The sequence below is a fragment of the Aythya marila genome (genome assembly GCF_965140915.1).
Source record: "Aythya marila genome assembly, chromosome: Z".
NCBI lineage: Eukaryota > Metazoa > Chordata > Aves > Anseriformes > Anatidae > Aythya > Aythya marila.
In genome coordinates this window covers 65,184,015-65,201,313 of record NC_139080.1, presented here as the reverse complement: position 1 = coordinate 65,201,313, position 17,299 = coordinate 65,184,015, and the positions used below count along the sequence as shown (strand labels likewise).

The 17,299-nt window shown below is 35.7% G+C and overlaps 1 protein-coding gene across 1 annotated transcript in view; it reads left to right on the top strand.

The window, feature by feature from the left end:
- The window catches only part of SNX24 (sorting nexin 24), a 93,744-nt gene that overhangs the window by 69,972 nt on the left and 6,473 nt on the right, over positions 1–17,299 (top strand). The window contains exons 4-5 of the mRNA XM_082783303.1: positions 15,220–15,314; positions 17,051–17,083. Of these exons, the coding sequence (XP_082639429.1) occupies positions 15,220–15,314; positions 17,051–17,083 (128 nt within the window). The remainder of the gene's footprint in view (positions 1–15,219; positions 15,315–17,050; positions 17,084–17,299) is intronic.

Below are 17,299 nucleotides of genomic sequence, written 5' to 3'. Positions count from 1 at the left end.
CTGGGAATTTTTAACAGAAATCCAGATAGTTATGTTACTTCTGTTAGGGGGCTCGCTTGCAATCTTATTTCTCCTTTTGGGAGAACTTGTTCCTCTTTCAAGAATGTGGAGAGCTTTAGCAAAATCAGAACATTATCTGTAGAGTTGCTACACTGATAAATGCAGCCTTCTGCTGATGCTGCTCATCTTCCATCAGCACAGGAGAGGTAAATAAGCATTCACTGACCAAGTTAGGATCGTCTCTTTTCACAAGTAATTGCATAGTTCTTCACCTTTATCAAGGAATCCCTTGCTGGTGAGTTTTGGGAGGGACAAGTGTCAAGGCACAGAACCATAATGAAGTACCTGTGATTGAGCAAGGATTACATTGCTCCGTTAATTCTGTAAAAACTTGTCAGTTTGCCACCCAAATAAATGCCTAGAGTGCGTAAAACACGGAACAGAGTGACCTCTAGAAGAAAAATCAATGGCAATTCATATTTCATATGTCTATAATTGCTTGTGAGAGCATGGCAGCAGTTTGTTTATAGAGCAGCTCATTCTACCAGGGATTGTTTCCTGACTTTTTCTTCTTTTCAGTGGTGATGCCTCTCATGGATTGTGAATTACAGCCAGATGCAGCAGTAGACAAGTTTTATTGGTGGCAATTTTTTATTATTGTTTTCACATTACTGTCTTCAGAATTGCTGCGCCGTGCTGTGTTTGAACCAGTGCACTAATCTATAGTCACAAGTAAATCGCGTTCACAACTATTTCCTTGGAAGAATCCTGATGCTGTTTTTTACTTTCCTTTCAGTACAAAAGGCATTTTCCTCTGTGAACTTATCCATTTGCTTGTATTTTAACCATCAAACTCAACACATTGTGAGGCCTTCATTTTTAAGCGATTTCTCAGAGAGACAAGGAATTCTCACTCTGCTAATTTAAAGACAGAATTTTTGAAATACCTCCTCCCTCCCCCCCCCTTGCTTTGCTTTGTTGTTTTTTTTTTTTTTTTTTTCATTTTTTTAAGATGCTGTTGTAAGATTTGTATCCCCACTGAGGACCAAGATGTCATAGGGATAGAGAAAATGCCGCTCACTTTATGGATTACTGTTAGGTCAACAAAACTTTGGCAGCATTGATTAACTTGACAGTGAGTACAGCAGTACATTTATCACTTATGGCTGTGCTGTAGAAAATCTAATAAGAGGCAAACAATTCCCTTTAGAGCAGTAACAGGTTCACTGTGGCTAACGGTGCATGCACTGGAAATTTCTGACTTTAAATTATACCCTTGCTGCTAGTTGGGTCATTGACTCAAAGCTACTGCAGTTTCACTGCTATGTTCTGTGTTATTAATTTGATCAAAATTGTTTGGGTTTCTATAAATGTGATCAAACCATATATTGGAGTGCATACGAACTCATATGCGTTTTTGAAGAAGACATGCAGAACGAGCTTGTTCCAAGCTTGTAGAAGGGACAGCTCGTATGTAGGAGAGTTAGCTGTCTGTTAAAACTAAATGTTTGGGCTCTTACGAGATTATAAAAGAAAAAAAAAAAAAGTGTAGTGCTGCTTATAAATTATCCTCTTGTTCACAGGTATAAATAAACCCAAACGTCAAATGCATCTTATTTTAAAAGTTTCATTGGTTGGTCAGAAGGACTTTTTTCATATGTGTGAATGTATGCTTTATTAATTACCAGTTATTGTCTTAAAAATTCTATATAAGTTGATTTACAGATATGTTTATGCAGTTGTCTTGTTTTTTAAGAGCTATGAGAAGTGAACAATGAGCAAGTGATTTTTTTCTGTCCAGTGTACAAGTGCTGCTGCTTGACTGCAAGTTACTGTTTGGTACTGATACTTTATTTTTGGTCATAAATTCATTTTTATGCAGACTTGCTTGGATTCATTTTTAATAATGACCAGTGCACTGGGAAGCGCCTGCATTGCAAATATGTAGAAAATATTTTTTGCTTTTTTGTTGTTGTGATTGTTTTTAAGATTTGTACTCAGTTGTTCTTTTAAATGGAAGATGTTCTTTCATAGAAGTGTACCCAAGCTGTTGAAATAAGCAAAAGTAAGTAAAGACTGTGCACATGAATAATTGTGTTCCTATACACGTTTTCTTCGTTACTCTTTTCTGTTTGTAATAATAAGTGCTGATCTGAACATGCAGTGAGGAATTGAATTTGTGGCTTTATCTTTGTGACATATTCTGCAAAATTACTGTTCAAATGAAAGAGTGCTTAATTTTTTTAATGTTAGGGTATATAGCTCACTAGAGAAGAGCCTTTGTGAGTAACAACTGTTATTTCAAGTACTTTATGTTATTTTAGGAAACAGTCTAAATTGGAGAGTTTGTTCTGCAATATCTGTAAAAATGATGTCGTTTTCTTTGTTGGGAGAGAAGTATTCTACTTGAATCAATTGTCAGGAGGCTTAATGTAATAAGGCAGTTTGTGGTCTGACTAAAAGAAACACTGTGCAAAAGAAATTCCCATAGCAGTTTGTTTTTAACAGAAAAACTGAGTTCACCTGAAACATAAATACATTGAAAACCAAGACTTAATAAGGCAGAGCAGCTTTAGAAGGAAGCAGAGTGGGTTGCTGTCCAAAGCACATCTTGCAATGTCTGTGATTTAACCAAATATCTATGTTAATCATAGTATAGCTCTATTAACAGCATAACAACAGGTTCTTTGCAACAAATCATCAGGCAGGCTGACATAAGTAACCTTTACATAGTAGGGCGAAAAATTAAAATTAAAATAGTGCTTCCTGTTTCATTCTTCTTCTTTTTTTTTTTTTTTTTTTTTTTTTTATTTGCCAGGTAGAAGTTGTGTTTCTCCTTCTTACTGTATATTAGCGGCAACAAGACATATTTCCACACATTTTCCTGGGTTCATACAATAAAGGAGTTACCCTACTGCCTGCCTTACTGAACAGAGACCTGATATTGATTAACTATCACAGTGGCATCAGAACTACTCTTAGGATTCAATTTTTTTGTTGTTTTGCATATTTTATTGATCAGAAGTGGTAAATGAGCATCAAGCGTGCAAGAAGACGATGAATTGTTTACTTGCATAAAATAACCTTTCAATAAGGGAAGATGCATTGCTCACACTTTTGGTGCTGTTCTGCTGCCCGAAGCAGATGGCATTCAGCTGCTATTGATTTGCTCCTATAGTTACAGAGCAGCATGTAACAAGGCATGCTCATTTCACTGAAAGAGAGGTGAGGGTTTTTTTTTTGCTAGGGTGGTGGGAATGAAAAAGGGAGGACAGTTTTGGTTTTTTTGTTTTGTTTTGTTTTGTTTTGTTTTGTTTTTTTCCCCTTGGCTTTTTTTTCTTCTTTTTTTTTTTTTTTCCCCAAGTTTTTTCTTAAAGGGGTGGTAAGTGAATAAGAAAAAACAGAAAACCTTGCAACTTTGTTAGCAGCTCTACAAAAACAAAAAGCAAGGTTTGCATGGTTGCAGAAAAAAGGGGAGTTACTTCCTAGTTCTAGCACTTCTAATAATACTAATTTCTGCTAAGGGCTATACCCCACAGCAGATCGAATCCATGAGCAAGTACCTAAAATTGTGAAAAGCATGCAGAATTTAGCATCATAAAATCTACACCTAACTTCTTTGCTGGTGTATTTTTATTTATATGTTTTACCCTACTTGCGTAAAGACTTAGCTCCCTCACAACACAAAATCACTCTGCAATACACTGGGCTTGATTCTGAGAACAGTTGATTGCACAAATGAGAAAGGAATTTGATAACCTGCTGTCAGATCTCTCCTGTAACAGTGGTGGTGGTGGTAGAGAAATAGGGAATGGGGACAAAATGAGGTTTTTCTGAAAGTTTATTTGAAAGGGTTTTTAATCCAGCATTTTGGCACTAATGTATTAACAAGCAAGATCTATGTTTGACAGATTTTAATGAAATACAGATATATACTCATAAAACAGAGTAAATAGAGCACAGGAATGGTTGTTCTGGAACAAAACATTGTGTGTAATTGAGAGGCTTGTTTCAGGAAGAGTACTATGGTGGGTGCTGCTGAGAACAGGGATGCAGTCCCCAGTCTTTCAACATAGAAGGAACCCAGCTGTCAAGATCCACAAGTGTGTTAGTAGGAGGATTAACAAACTTAGCCTCTTGATGGACCAGTTAAATATTATGAGAACATGACTGCCATACAGTAAGCTCTTCCTTGCATGCCTGTTCTGCAGTGACTCTTACTGCTGGAAGTGCCTACTGTTTATTTTTGAAGTCCTAAGCATCAACCTGCTCTGGTGTTGTTTGGAAAAATAAAATAATTTACTCAGTTCTGACAGCCCTGCTGTTATTCATGTCATTTACATTGTCTTTCATTTTTAATGAAAATAATTAATCAGTTTTGACCCCTGACAAAAAATAAAAAAAAATCTCACAGCATAATTAGTGCTAGTTATTTACCAATAATTTAATTTCAATAAACTTATTAGTGGCTGTTAAAAAAATGTCCTCCTTATCTGTTCAAACTTCTGTTGTTCTCTGACATAGATTCCAACTTGCTTGTGTCATTTATGAAATGCTGTTTTGCTGTTTTTCTAGTGTCCATATGGTTAGGTGTGACTAAATCTTGACCATTGTTTCAGAATACTTCTGTAGTATAAAGAGGTAAGATGTTGTCTGAATCTTCCACTTTAACCTGTTGGTTTGAGCCCAGATTAGAAAACTCTTTGAGAATTTTTTTTCAAAGACAACAAACTTTCATGAGGGTTTTTGTTTTGTTTTGTTTCCAGAAAACATATGTTTTTGAATCAATGACTATCATTGTCAGCACAGCATTTACCTCAATTGTAAGTTGATTGTATCTTGCTCTCCTATGGCGCTAGGGAAATGTTTTAAACATAAGAATTATTACAAACAGAAGTTTACTTAATGTGATCTGGAAAAGCTGTGTGTTTTTAAATGGAATTTCCTGTGTACAGTGGTTCTAAGTGAAACCGAGTTGCTGTCACAAATTAAAACAAATATATCGTTATTATATTCCTGTGATACCTATTCATGCTGTCAGTGCTGACTTCTGTTTTAGTTTTTTTTTTCTTTCTGTTTTTCTCTTTCTTTCATTTCTCAGTTTATAAGTGGTCAACATTTGCTTTGTGCTTCTTTGCTCTTGTATAAGCAACCACTTCATTAGCTCCAGTATTAGGGAATCAAAGTAAATTGTTGTGTTAATTATTCAGCAAAAGATTTTTACCTTGTGTTTACTGCTGAAGATGAGTAAATGTCTTGCAAATGCAACATGGTATTTTCTTTTTAAGCTGATTAAAATTTAATGCATGCATCTGATATTTTAAAGCTTAGTTTAACATTCTTCCTACAGTTACTCTTCCAACATTGCGAACTCTAACAAAATAGCTTAGGGTCTTTATTTAACACCACATTTTCTGCTGAAAAGACTACCAACTCTCAAAACTATATATATATATATATATAAATGCATAACTTGGTCATTTATGTTACCCCTTCTTTACCTCTGCAAAAATGACACAATGAGTTCATTAACCCCAAGTGCAGTGAATTCCCTGTGCTTTCTACATTCTCTTGTTTGGACTTCGGAGTGGGTACCTGCTGCTTAGTCTAATTAGTTTCAAAGGGAATGTCGAATCATTTCTCAGGAGTTTTCTCTGACCCAAAACCTGTGACAAGAAAATATCAGGGAGACAAAATAAGAAGTTACCATAGAGTTGAATAGCGTTTTTGTTACACCACCTTGTGCAGTTTAAGTGGGGGAGTTTTCCTCTGGTGATTTCTAGATTTTTGATGACATTTACATGAAATTGTCGGTTTTGTGGAGTGCAAGACTTGTTTTCATAGCTAACTTCATCAGTTTTAATCAACCACCTCATTTCCCAGCAAAGCCAATATTATGAATTAGTGTTTCTTATGAGGCAAAAAGCAAAGAAGAATACTATTTAAAGTCTTTTGAGGCGTTTTAGGGGTTTCAGTGGTTTTTAGGCTTTTTCAGTTCATTCAAAGCTGTGTTATTTGATCAAAACCACATTATCTGACCAAAAAACTCTAAGATCCAATCCAACATCTGCATCTTAATAGAATAGTCTGTAACACATTCAGATAGGGCTCATCCAGAGGGTGTTCATGGGGAGATTAAGAAAAACTCATGCTGCAGGGCTGCCTCTCTGTTTCTGTGATTGCTGTCTTATCATTCTGTTGCATTTGTCTCTGAAGAATGAAGTATGGCTTAATTTTTTAATTGTGGCCTTTTTTTCTGACTTGCTCATAGGTTTCCTCCTTATTAATGAGTATTTACTACATAGTAAATGTAGTATATAGAAAATAGGAAAAAAGAAAACCTATTCTGTGCAGAAATTGGTGATAATTTTTAACTCCCCTTAGAAATGGAACATGTTAACAAGAGAAAAAAAAAAACAAAAAAAAAAAAAACACATTTTGATGTAATTTGTTATGTCTAAAAATTAACCATGAAAATACTTACAGATACTGCAGCTACTCTGCAGCTAAAATTATATTTTCTTTCAGAGTATTTTTAATAAAGTATGAATTGTTTTCAATATATTGTACAGCCTATGTAAAACTTCGAGTTAATTGAAATAGTGTTCATTTAACTTTCACTTCACATTCAGAAATGTTTGTATTTAATACAGGAAAAGAAAGCAAGCAGCATTTGGTTCAAGGTGATCTTTTGAGATTTCTTAAACCATTTGTTGTGTTCCATTAACTCCTTTCTGTTTTATCTTTGCTTTGCCCTAGTGTTATATGGCTTTTCACATCTTTAAGTAATGTGCACATTTCTGAAACAAAACTAACTACTCACAGTTGAGAGGAGAAAGAAGTGTTAGATTATTGTTCCCAAATCACCTCATCGTCTTCTCTTCCTGCAAGTGGGGACAGTGTCCACCCACTGCATCAGCCTCCAACTTGGTCTTTTGTCCACGGCAGCCCTTCACGTAGGATCTGCAATGCAGAGCAGAGCTCTCGTATCTCCTCAGCAAATCTGCACCCTCTCTAAAGCTGGGAGAGGAAGGAGGTAGAGGGCTTGTGGATGCGAAAAGCCAAGAAACTACTTTTCACCATGGGGATTTGCTGGTGGGGGCTGGCAAGTGGAAGCAGCCTCTTGCCACCACCTGAGTGGTGGTGGTTGAGTGAAAGAAGGTAGAAGAGCGAGCTGTCCCCCAGCCATGCTCCATCTTCCTTCTCTGACAGGGCCATCCACTACTGCTGACAAGTACACTTGACTGTAACTCAGCTGGTGTAGCAAGAAGTAGTATTTGGAGCAGACTCGACCACAGGTTCCTCTGGGAGAGCAGGCTGCTTCTGATAGTGGTCAAAAGCAGAAACATGAGGGAGAATACAGAGAACACGCTTTGACACCTCCCCCTTATTACACTCTCAATTTCCATGCATTTTCAGTTCACTGAATTCCTCTTCCATCAATCTATTTAGTCTCTCCTTAAATACATAAAATTTCAGCATCTGTAACATCCTGTGGCACAAGGTTTAACTACTTGTCCCACGAAGAAGTACCTCCTTTTTTTTTGCTAACAATATTATATAATAATAATTAATAACACTTCTTTTTATTCTAATACTCTTTAATAATCTTTTAATTTGCCTTTTATAATTGCTGCAGGATAGTGAGCTTACCTTCTGAGGGACATATTGTAGTCCCCAGCATCTCATTCCTCTGGTCACAAATGTTCAGCCTAAAGCCCATCACACTTTGGTATTTTTTCCCTATACACCTCGCTATGGGCTGTATTCTCCTAGCCTCTGTTTGATGACATTTAACTAATTATTTACCTTTGCAAGGATTGCAGGTTTGGGTTTGGGGTTTGCCTTAAAGCCTTAGGTAGGATTCTTTGCCAATAATCTTTTGGAAATGAAATGAGGTTCAATCGATATGGCCACCTCTGTCTCTGCGGTTTTTGATCCTTTCAGGAGTTGCAGTAAGTTTTGAAATGGGATCTCCCTTTACTGCATTACCATTGTCCTTCTGCATTCAGACGTCTTTATCCACGTGCCCACTAACCCTATTCCATATTGTAATTATATTGTAATTGTTTCTAGCTTGCCTGTTACTTGTGACTTTATAAGTCTTCAGATCTCTCCTGGTACTTTTGTATTTTGTTTAATCTTGCCTTAGATTGTTTGCCATTTTTCAGTCCTCACGTGCGAAGCAGCCATAAACTATGCATAAACACCTTGTTAATTCAGAAATTTCATCCGGTAGTTCCCATAGGTGTTTTGGTGGAATACTGTGTGTTCTGATGACTTTTTATTACAACAAGCAAATACTCTTCTGTGCATTTTATGACATCAATTAGAGACATACTTTGATGAGGATCCCTACCCTCTCCCCCCCCCCCCCAAAACCACAGATGTTTGCTATTTAATGCTGAGGTTTCATTGTTTAAATTTGGCAGTGATTAATTCTGGAAGGGTTATCACATATGAAGAAGAAACAAAAAGGTCCTAAACTCAAAATGTAGAGGAATGGTGTTATAATTGACAAAAGCATTGCAAATTTGGAATATCTGGAACTGACATTTTCAGTACCAGCCTTATTCACTCCTAGAGGATGTATTTATGACAGTCTTTACGTGTCCAGATACTGCTGTAGGTTTTGGTGCAAGGTTTTCTCTCAGACTTCCTTCTCATGAGGGCACAAAGATCAACATAGTAGAACAGCATATGGTTATGCAAGGGAAACAAAACCAAAAAAAAATGTAATTTCCAAACTTTCCAGGTGTTGCGGCTTGAATTTTTTTTTTATTCATTGCAACTTGTTTGTATTTAGTTTCTTTAAGCTTTCATTATACACTCTCGTAAGTGTAAACATCTTCTGCTTTTAACAACTCTGGTGTTGTAGCATTTGTATTATGCATCATTAATGCAGCATTGCTTTTCCTGAGCCTTCTATCCCTGTGGTCTTAAGAAGTCTCTTAAGATGACTTTTCAAGCAAAAATACCTAAATTCTCTAGCATCCTGGAATGTGTGTTTTCTGGATATGCTGATTGATATATATATTATTGTCTAAAGTATTCCTGCATCTGTTTGTTTTCAGCAGCATTATTGACATGGTGTTAATTACTTGTTAATTGTTCATTGTCTTAGTGGTCCATTGACTTTTAAAAAACACTTTGGTTCAGCCATTTTAAAATCAACATTTATTTTGGTGTCTTTCTTTGTCATTATGGATCTGCTTTCTCTTTTGTACTACCTTTTGCTTTTACTTGTTTTTAAAAGCCTTTCTTGTTCCTACTACCTTTTTTGAATATCAACCTGCCTTTCAGCTTCTTTTCCTTTTGCTCTGTTGATTTCTTCATTTCTCATCCAGCTTTGTCTTAACCTCCGATCCTTTGAGCAGTGTCTCAGGAAATAATATTGACTGCTTCCTTTCATTTTTATTTTTCAAAGGAACTGTAGTCTGTTGCACTTTGTTTCTAATCATTCAAGGGCTAGCCTTCTATTTTGCCGTGAAGAGAAATTCACTGTATGTGCTTACTACATTATGTTTGCAGTCTTCAAAAAAAAAATAATTTCAATATTGTTTTTTTCACATCAAACAGATTGTATTTATACACTTAACCTCATCAGTCTGTTCTCCACTTAGTAGTTAAGCATTAATTGGAACTGTAAATGTGCAATTAACTACCCGTTTAACTGAAGTACTCATTAACTTAAAACTTATTTGGTAGTATTTTTAATCAAAATGAGTAAAGTGTGTTAAAATTAGGTAAGACATAAGTGAAAATGTTAATAGCCTATAGACTCTTATGAAGCTTTCTGCATATAGATCTTCAATGATGATCCAGCAGTTGTTTAACCTATTGCTTCTATGTAGTTCCTTTTTCCTCTCTGAAGCATGAAAGCATAGATGCTTTCACAGATGATTTCGTCACTCACAGGAGATACCTGGTGAGTTTTAAATTCCTCAGAAGTATAGTAAATAGATCTGAAAAGTTGGTGCAGGAATTTATTTTTTTTTTTAACTCTTCTCCAATCTTGAGGTTCAGAGGTGCAATTTCTCCCAGTGCTTTTTTCATTTATTCTTTCCTTCATTCTTTTGTTTGTTCTTTTGTTCATTCTTTATAAAATAACAAACTTTTGCTGTAAAACCTTTTACATTAACTTTCAGATATTATTTTGTGGGTCTTTGTTGGCATATAATACCTACGGTCAACATCTTGTTTGCTTTCACGCTCTCCTGTGTAGATTGCACACCTCTGCTGTTGATTTCCATTTGATAGGCAGTCTAGGAGTGTTGGCTAGATGGTGCTTTGTTACCGTTATAAGCATCACTTCAGTGTTGTTGTGTTTGTGGTTTTGTGTTTATGTCTTTATACAGAATTTTAAGCATGGTTGATACCTCCTGCTCTAACAAAACTGCCCATCAGTGGTATCACCATTTCTGGTGGTATTGAAAAGCAGTAATTACTTACTATGATAACTTAAGTGATATACTTACAGATAATTCTTGTTGATATTATACAATATTCTCACTGAAGAAAGAAGTAAATTTTTTCGTAGGTCTTCACAATGGGTAATACAAAGCACTATTGTATCTGCTATTTAAAAAAAAAAAAAAAAAAGAAAGAAAGAAAGAAAAAAGAAAAAAGAAAAGGAACATTTCTCTTAGAAGTCTGGTTCCTCTGTCTACTTGGTTTTTAGTTAATATGTTTTTTTGGTAACCTTTTTATCATTTCATGGGACTGTATAAAGCAGTTCAGGAAAAGGAGGTTAATAGAAGAATATAGACTCTAAAGTGTTCTAAAAGATGTGGGTTTTGGTCCCAGTGGAGACTGACACTCCAGCCTACTTACTGTAGCTGGAAAGTATTGATTTTCTTCTCCCCCTTTTTAGCTGCACCACTGAATTAGGTATTGTGAAGCATCTTTCCCTGTGAAGAGAGGAAAAACTGTCATGAACTTTTTCACCCTAACAGCACAGCATTTCAAACTAAACCCGATTGAATGGAAAAGTCTGTAAGGACTCTTAAAAACCTTGTAACTCAGCTCCCCATTCTTATTTCTCCCTCTCTAATGGCTGTTCCAGCAACCTTGAGAAAGTATGAGACATGATTGTAAGAAATTATTTTTAAGTCTTTTTCATTAAAAACAAAACCAATAATAATAACAATAATAATAAAATCTGTGAAAACAGTTCATTCCTGGCGTATGATCTCCTAAGGTTAGCAAAGTGGTCTTGTTCAGGTTTTCAGCAGGCTGTTCAGTTACTGTTATAATTGGCTGATGAGTAGGTTTGGACCTAACTAGAATGCCAGTGTTCGATTTCAGTGTCCTCTGTGAAGATATGTCACCATTTACCCTGGCTTTAGTGACAATTTTCTAAAAAGAAAACTCGTGGGAAATCATTATGCTGTTTATACGTCTCCCTTGTTGGAGAGCATTATCCTGTGATATTTTAGCACTGTTTTCCACTGCATGATGGCATCTAGCTAAGGTTAAGGCAGAACAAGTCCCTTTGCAATTTTGTGACTATATTTTACTTGCTGAAGGAGAAAAGATAACTGACAATTAAGTATTTTGGATGTCACTGAAAGAACATGTGCAACTAATCAATGACATCCTCAGGGAACGTGATTTTATAAAACTGATAAGGTAGAAAAATTGGGATTTTTGTGATTTGTGTTACATAATAATAATTACACCCTTTCGATGAAAAAAGACATTTCTGCTGATATAAACATCAAGCTTTCCCTTGTGTGAGTGTGATTTTTTGTTGTTGTTGTTTTCCTGGAGCATGGAATAGTTCATTAAAGTATGACAGTAACGGATAAACACCCTTTACGTTTTTTTAAGAATATATGGCATTTATGCGCTTAGTTCAGCTGAAATCAATGAGTTTGAAAAATGTATTTTGGAGTCACTTCCCAAAACTGCCAGAGGTTGTTTGTGTTAGGTGTTTTAGTTCTTTGTGTTATTTTTTTTTTTCCCTTCTTGTTGTTTTTGTTTAGTTTTTAATAAGGAATTACACGTTTTGATTTTTGTTCAAGTCAGTCTAATTAAGTTACTGGGGTCCATATGTGAAAATCATTACTATGATCTTGGTAGAATTCAGATGTATTGGAAATACACATTACTAATAAAATAATTGTAAAGTTTTGTTTCTTTGAAAATATATATCTTTAACTTTTTGATTGCAGAGCAAATGAGATGTAGTCATGTTTATAAGCCACTGTCATATATTCACTTGAATGCAAGCAACATTTGGGCATTTTACATCACAAATATAGATTGTGGTTTAGAGATTTTACTTACCGGAAACTTTTCTGCTCAGCTCTTATCCAAAGATGAAGTTTGCAAAACAGTTTTCAATCAGAAGTCCAAAATCTGTTGTATTATGGGTTATTCCGGGTATATTAAGCCAATTACAAAAACACTTATTTTGGATTTAGGAATAGTTTTGAGCAACTTAAATACAAAGTTAGGAATACACTTATATTTTTCTCTGAATATCCACTTTGGGCCACCACCAGTTACAGAAAATACAGATAAAGAGATGCACCTAATTCAGCATGTCTAGTTTTTTTTTTTTTTTTTCCCCAAGGTCTTTTGTGAAGGCGTAGTACTTTCTGAAAGCACAGTTTCTACCATGTATATTAAATAGCTGGATTGTGTGCTGTCCATTTTTGGCATTAAAGTCAAACCAGAAGATAATTCGCTCACTTGCTGGTCATTATTTAAATAAGTAAATATTACATTATTTTGTGATTCCTTAAAATGTCTGTGGCATTATATTAATTGGAAATCCCTTATTTTTTTTTTTTCAATACAGTCATATTTTTCTTCATAAAATTCTGGAAATGATAAAATTACCAGTCAGCAGAGATGGCATCCAAATACAGTACGGTGCAAAATTGCCTTTGTTTCTCTACAAATTCTGCTTCTTGAAGTTTATTGAAGAGCTTATTGAAAAGTAGAGTTACTGACCGTTAACAAACTTTTTTGGGAAAAGACACTAAAACATGCTATTTCCTCACATCTCTTTTGTGAATTACATTTGGTTGGGGCAGTTTATCAGGGTTTGGGTTGACTTGATGTATGTTGTGAAAAAAAAAATTGAAGAAACAGAATGAGATTAATCTGGAGTGATTGGGAATAGCATCAAATAGTTTTGTAAGAGCTGTTGAGAGCTTTTATGTTCATACAACAGCATATCCCTAACAATCACTGCTCTGTTCAGCAGCCTCAGCAGGCAACTCTTCTTTTGGAAAAAGCTGGGAACAGGAAGTGCAAGCACAAGGTTGCATGGAAGCACTGGGTGCCCTTAAGCATCTTTACACAACTTCTTGTAGTTCTCCATTGCGTCTAGTTAGTAAGATGGTTTTATTGGAGCACATCATACACATTGTTATGCAATTCACACAGTCTCTGAATATGCATCCACCTCCACTCCTCCTTCTGTGCATAACCTGAATGCAGAACAAGATAAATTTTGCAGCAGTGTAGTGCTGATTTTACAGAATGCAAATGGAGTGGCATTTTTTAATGCAGCATTTTCATATAGAGGTGAACTGAAAGGCTTAACACTTGTCAACATTTCAGATCCTTCTGTTTCTTCTGTAGAAGTTGTTATATCCATCACAATCTAGGACAGAAAAGTTCAAAAGCTGTATTTTTCCTTGTTATTTTTTAACTTCTTTGTGATGGCTTCAACTGTGGAAGAAATATAGACTCTGAATTCAGATTTGCAAAAGTAACCTAAAAAGAACCATTTACCAAATGTCGTTGTTGTTAAATGTGTTTCTCTAAGGCTTTGTACACTGTATGTAGTTTTTACATGAACTGGATTTCATTACACAAATATTTGCTATAAAACCTTAGGCCAAACTGCTCTGAGTCTGGAGTAGGTGACCTCTAGATGTCTTTTCCAACCTGTTTTTTTAAAAACGTGTGTGTGTGCCTGTTCTTCTCTGCATGCTATTGTGTCTTCCTACTAATACTGCAATATAGAAGAATACATACACAGAAATAAGTTATACCTGTGTATAAGCTGAGTTTTTTTTTCTTCCATCACCATTGTTATTTCTTCTCTAGTTTTGTTTCTTCTAATGCAGCATGTGAAAGTGGATAGCTTTACTTGCACAAGTGACTTTATTTAACTGTTTATTTATAAATCTGTTTAAGTTTCCTAATAAGTTTAAATAAGTTTAAAATAAGTTTCTTCCGTGCATGTGTTCGCTCTGGGTCAGGCCTTTATGAGGCAAAGCTTGTGACTTTCATTTGTATGTGAAGTACTGGACTCTGACATCTATATAGATGTGTGGCAGTGTGAACAGTAAATAAATAAGGATTAATCTTTCAGATGAGACATTGGTTGAATATATGAACTGTTTTGTTTATCTTGTGGAAATCAACATTTTATTTTATTTTTTTGTCTGCATTTGTGAAACTGGCAGAGGTCTTTTGTTTTCTTTAAAAGTCATTCCTTCATTATGAATATGCATGTAAGCATTTCATTTATTTTCTATGTACTTTCAAGTGTACTTTTAATTCATTTACTAAAAATTTTAAATCATCTCATCTGTGCAAAAACAAGGGATGGAGTCCATCCAGCCATTATGTCGTTGCCATAAAAGAACGTGGCAGGTCTTTGGTGAGAGACCAGCAGGTCTTTGGTCAGAGCTTTGTCTTTAGGAACCACAGCGCAAATATGAGGAATATGCTGTAAGCTGATCTGTCAAGAAAAGCGGAGAGTTTACCTTGTTTGCATGCATTAATTAGTAAGGCATGCATTAATAAAATTCAACAAAGTTGACACTTCCTTTTTCCACTGTTTTGCCAGGCAGTGTGCTTCAGGGAGGTGAGCATGGAAGCACTGAGCTGTAGCTGCTTTATTTTATGTTTTAAATAAATAGAGTTTTATTCAAAAATGAATGTGCCTGTTACTTAGTTTCAGAATTGGACATCTGTGTTTGAGACACTTCTAGCTTGGCACCAGTGGTGGCAAGTGAAAAAGAATTGTAGTAGCAGAAGCTGAATGTATTTATATGTGATTCATTAAAAACTTTGTGTTTCCTATTTAAATGAAGCACACCAAAATAAGTGCTAAAAAGTGGAGAAGAATTGAACAGTGTTGCAAATGGAAAATGTTTTTGTAATTTGAATAAAAGTGTGCAATATTTAAATAGATATATAAATCTTGGTTTTCTATTGTACTTTTATTTATTTATTTATTTATTACAGACAGTCATTTTAGAAAATGAAGAGCTTCCTAAAATATTTCTTGATTTCCTGAATGTTCGACATGTACCTACCCTGCCAAAAGCAGAAAGTTGTGGGTAAGCTCTCATTTACTGAAAAATACATGGAGGCCAGAAGGCCCATATCCACTCAGTGCTGATGCAATTCCGTTGACTTAAAATGGTCTTGCTGCCAACTCTAACACTGTAAAATAAATGGGCATTAGGTTCATGTTAAGTATGTTTATATATCCCCAAAAGGTGGTAAAATAAATCCAGCCTGTTCAAAGACAGAAATGAAGTTAAATGTAATATTCTTGGAAAGCAAAGGAGAGTTTGGATGAGAAAAATATGATTTTCTCATAGATCTTGAAGTATCTAGTGAAAAGAATATTAAAATATATTCATAAACACTCACTGCATAGAAAGAATTTGTATGTGTATGATTTATGGTTATTATTAATATTTGGACAAAGCAGAAATTTATTCTGTGATCATTTTTATGTTCACCCTGTCTGTGTTTGAAAATGGGGTCTTTCATCTCTCTGATGACGTCTACTCCAATAGCCCCATTGCCCTCCTCTTGGGAAGGGTTTTTGACCAGTGTAGAAAAAGAGACTCTCAGTATGATTATGGTGAATGTAATGGCTATGGAATCCGAGAACAGCGTAGCTGGAAGTTCTTTTATTGTCTGTAGGAAGAATAATTTCTTTCACTATGCTGCCTGACGTGGTTGGAAGGTCCAGCAGCATTGTTTGAACTTGCTCCATAGGAAGCTGAGTCCCTGCTCCACTTCAGAGGACATCCTGTGCATCTGCAGTAGAGAGGGATGGGTTGAAAAGCATATGGATAAATTTGAGGGCCTCTTAGACTCAGAGGTGTCAACGGCCCTGAGTGGTCTCCAGCATTCAATTGTCTAAACCCTGATAACCTCGTTGTCTCCGTGAAAGCAGACAGGTTGTCCAGCCAACTACACTGTTGAGTTGTGGAGCCAAACCCAAATTACGGTTGGCAAATGGAGATCCAAAATGGAGCTGGAGAGAAAGGCATGGTCCCTAGCTTCTTCTGCATGGTAGTAAATCTGCTGTTGCTTTTCAGTAAAATGTTAAAACTCAAAGTGAAACCTTAAAGCAGAGCTTTAGATTAGTATCTACCTCCCTAAATGGGCATTCGTATGAAAATTAATTTAGGTGTACATCACAAGCCATGATTTTCCCAGAGAATAATGGAATTGTCACTCCAAAAGTGTAAAATTTGCAATTATGGTTCACCAGTGGTGCACCTAATATTGAAGATCCACAGGGATTATTCAGCTGCAACACATACAGTGGTTTTGAGGGTGATTGTGTCATAGCAAATATGCTCCATATGCAGTCAGTGTGGTATTAACAGTCATGCTACCCACAGCAGATATATAAAACCATGTAAGTTCCAAAAATGTTGTCCAGAAAACAATAAATAAGCAGCCTTCAGTGATGCAGACACAAGCCAGCAGACTTGCAGTTTTCACTTGTAGTTAATGACATCAGCCAACACCGAGAGCAGGACAGTGCACCCATCACTGTATAGATAGGTGTGCTGGTGAATCTGTTGGAGTAAAGTGGATTCTGTGATTTCCAGGCAGTAGTGGTTGTGAAATAATACTGCCTCCCTTGCAGCTACTGACCAGACAAATGCTGCTCCCTTTTATGGCTCTTGAAGGATTTGGTTGTGGTTTATTTTTATGGTTGGTTGATTGGTGGGGTTTGTGTGCGTGTGTGCATGTTGTGTTGATTTTTTTTTTGATTGTGGCTTAATTTTATTTTAACTAAAGTTTCCTCTAACTTTAATTGCAGCTCTTTTGATGAAACAGAATCTGAAGAATCAAGGTGAGCTCGATTTCTAATCTTTCTAGGATGTCAGATTAATAAACTACTTGCAATTATTGGCATTTCCTGAATTTTCCTTGCAGTTGTCAAAATAAAAGTAGTTTAGCACTGAAATTATATTTATTTGTTAAATGTCACAGCTAATTTCATCAGCTGTGTTAGCTCCATCTCTTTGTGCTGTGAATTGAGCATGCCTTATGCTTATATATAGAAATT